This window comes from Lipotes vexillifer, unplaced genomic scaffold, assembly GCF_000442215.2.
Source record: "Lipotes vexillifer unplaced genomic scaffold, Lipotes_vexillifer_v1.1 scaffold47, whole genome shotgun sequence".
In the NCBI taxonomy this organism is placed as follows: domain Eukaryota; kingdom Metazoa; phylum Chordata; class Mammalia; order Artiodactyla; family Lipotidae; genus Lipotes; species Lipotes vexillifer.
This window is the reverse complement of record NW_006791298.1, coordinates 1,032,604-1,034,540: the sequence shown is the minus strand read 5'-3', so window position 1 is coordinate 1,034,540 and position 1,937 is coordinate 1,032,604. Positions and strand designations below refer to the sequence as shown.

General features: G+C 40.9%; 1 protein-coding gene across 1 annotated transcript in view; it reads right to left on the bottom strand.

Moving 5' to 3' along the window:
* NFIA (nuclear factor I A) overlaps nt 1–1,937 on the bottom strand; it is a 393,295-nt gene that overhangs the window by 82,607 nt on the left and 308,751 nt on the right. Inside the window, exon 7 of the mRNA XM_007464277.1 lies at nt 1,808–1,937. This exon is cut by the window's right edge and continues 1 nt beyond it. Coding sequence (XP_007464339.1) covers nt 1,808–1,937 — 130 coding nt within the window. The remainder of the gene's footprint in view (nt 1–1,807) is intronic.

Here is a 1,937-nt window from a genome sequence, read left to right as displayed (position 1 = left end):
GGGAAAGAGGCAGCTTAACCAACTAACCTGAGTGCTGACATTGCTCCTTCCCAATTCTTATCGCCCTGCTGCGCCCATGAGTCTTTTCTTTGCTTGGAATGCCCTCCATTCATGTAAGCAACTTTTAAGATTTGACTTCAACGTTATGTACACTTTGAAGTCTCTTTATCTGATATAAAGTGATAAGTAACAGTGCATTCCACATCATCTTCTAAATGCTTATTTTCCTGCACTAGATGATATGCTCTATGAGGACAGAAACCACTGATTTCCCAGTGTCTGTATAGTGACAGGTACTCATTAAATCCTTGTTTAATGGATGAAGGAACCTCCATAGTTCCCTCCTCTGAGGTCCTACAGAACTGTCTGCTTTTCACATTGATTTACCATTTAGAATGTTAACCTGACCATAATAAAGATGAGAAATGTCACATTCCTTATCTCCCTGAGACCAAAAATCTTCTAACTAAAAGGGCTTTGTAATTACTTACTTCGCACCACAGTTTCAATGCTTAAGGAATGTTGACAACGAGGAAAATATCATACTGCCCCATTTAAAGAGACTCATTCTGGGACCACATAATCCCATTCAGATGCAAGGTTTTCAAGTTAGGAAAAAATACATACTTAGCTTCTCTGATTGTACCACACACACTCTCACACACAAGTGCAATAATTAGGGATCTTGAGAAAGTTCCGTCAATGATCACAAGATGTTCAAAGATGGGGCAAGTGAGCATCCATAATCGTGGAGAGAAAAAATGCTTCACACAATAGTCAGAATACTTATTTTCTTCAGTGTGATTTCTGCACGTGTGCATTGGCCAGCCCTCTCAGCTGCCATATTTCCCTGAGATGCACACAGAGTATTCATAAAGGGATTCAGATTTGTGGCACTCACATTGAGATTAATGCAAGAAACATCAGTTTCCCCGGGCGTATGTCAAAGTAGACAAGAGACCATAACTTTCTAGGATGTTTTATGATACCAGCTGGTAGATCACAAACCTACCTAAACGAAAATCTGATGGGAGAAAGCAAACGTGGTTACAATTTATTTGTACTCCTACTGTGGGAGTTTCATAAACAAACTAATAAATATTTTCATCTTGCAATAAGATCAAGTTAAGTGATTTGCTGACATTCTCTTGAGGTTTAAAGCTTGTCTTTAATGTGAAATACAAATCATATTTCTTGTGGACACATTTTAATAATAAACTTAAAAGCACATGAGACAAAAATAATGAAAACATTGCAATGAAAACCAGACAAACTATCTACCACTTCAAAAGGAGGGAATGAAGATGGCTCGTCAACACAGTGATTGCAGACAACCTCAATGCAAAATGCCACATATTGAAATCAGGTTTCAAGGAAAGGGAATCAGCAGGGGTGAGAGAATGAAAATAAGCTATTGCTTGAAAAGAGGTAATTGACTACACAAAAATAAACTACCTAACACACGCACACAAATACACACACATCCGCGTGCATGTGATCCCCTCGTACAATTTGTCGGACAGATTTGATTTTCGTTTAATTCAAATTACCTCCCACCTCTTTTCAACATCCCACCAGCAAAGAAACAGGTAAGGATCGGGGTTTGATGCCAAACCTCTTGGGTCCCTACAATTCCAAAGCAGCCCCCGAGGATAAGAAATTGGAACACTTGCTGCCTTTAGGACCACTCTGGGGGAGCCTTCATTGTCTCTCATTTTACTACTCTGGTCTCATGTCTCTCATTTTGCTACTCTGGTCCCAAGGTCATGATCTAAGCACAATCAAGGGTGCCTGTGGAGCAGCTCACCTCTGGGTCCTGTAATGACAGGTCGGTGATGCTGTGTGAATGCCGTTCCCAGGGAGGAGGTCTGCGAAGGGGAGGGGCTGCTGAAACCAGACTTCTCCGACTTCTTCAGGGTGGTTGGAGATGGCATTCC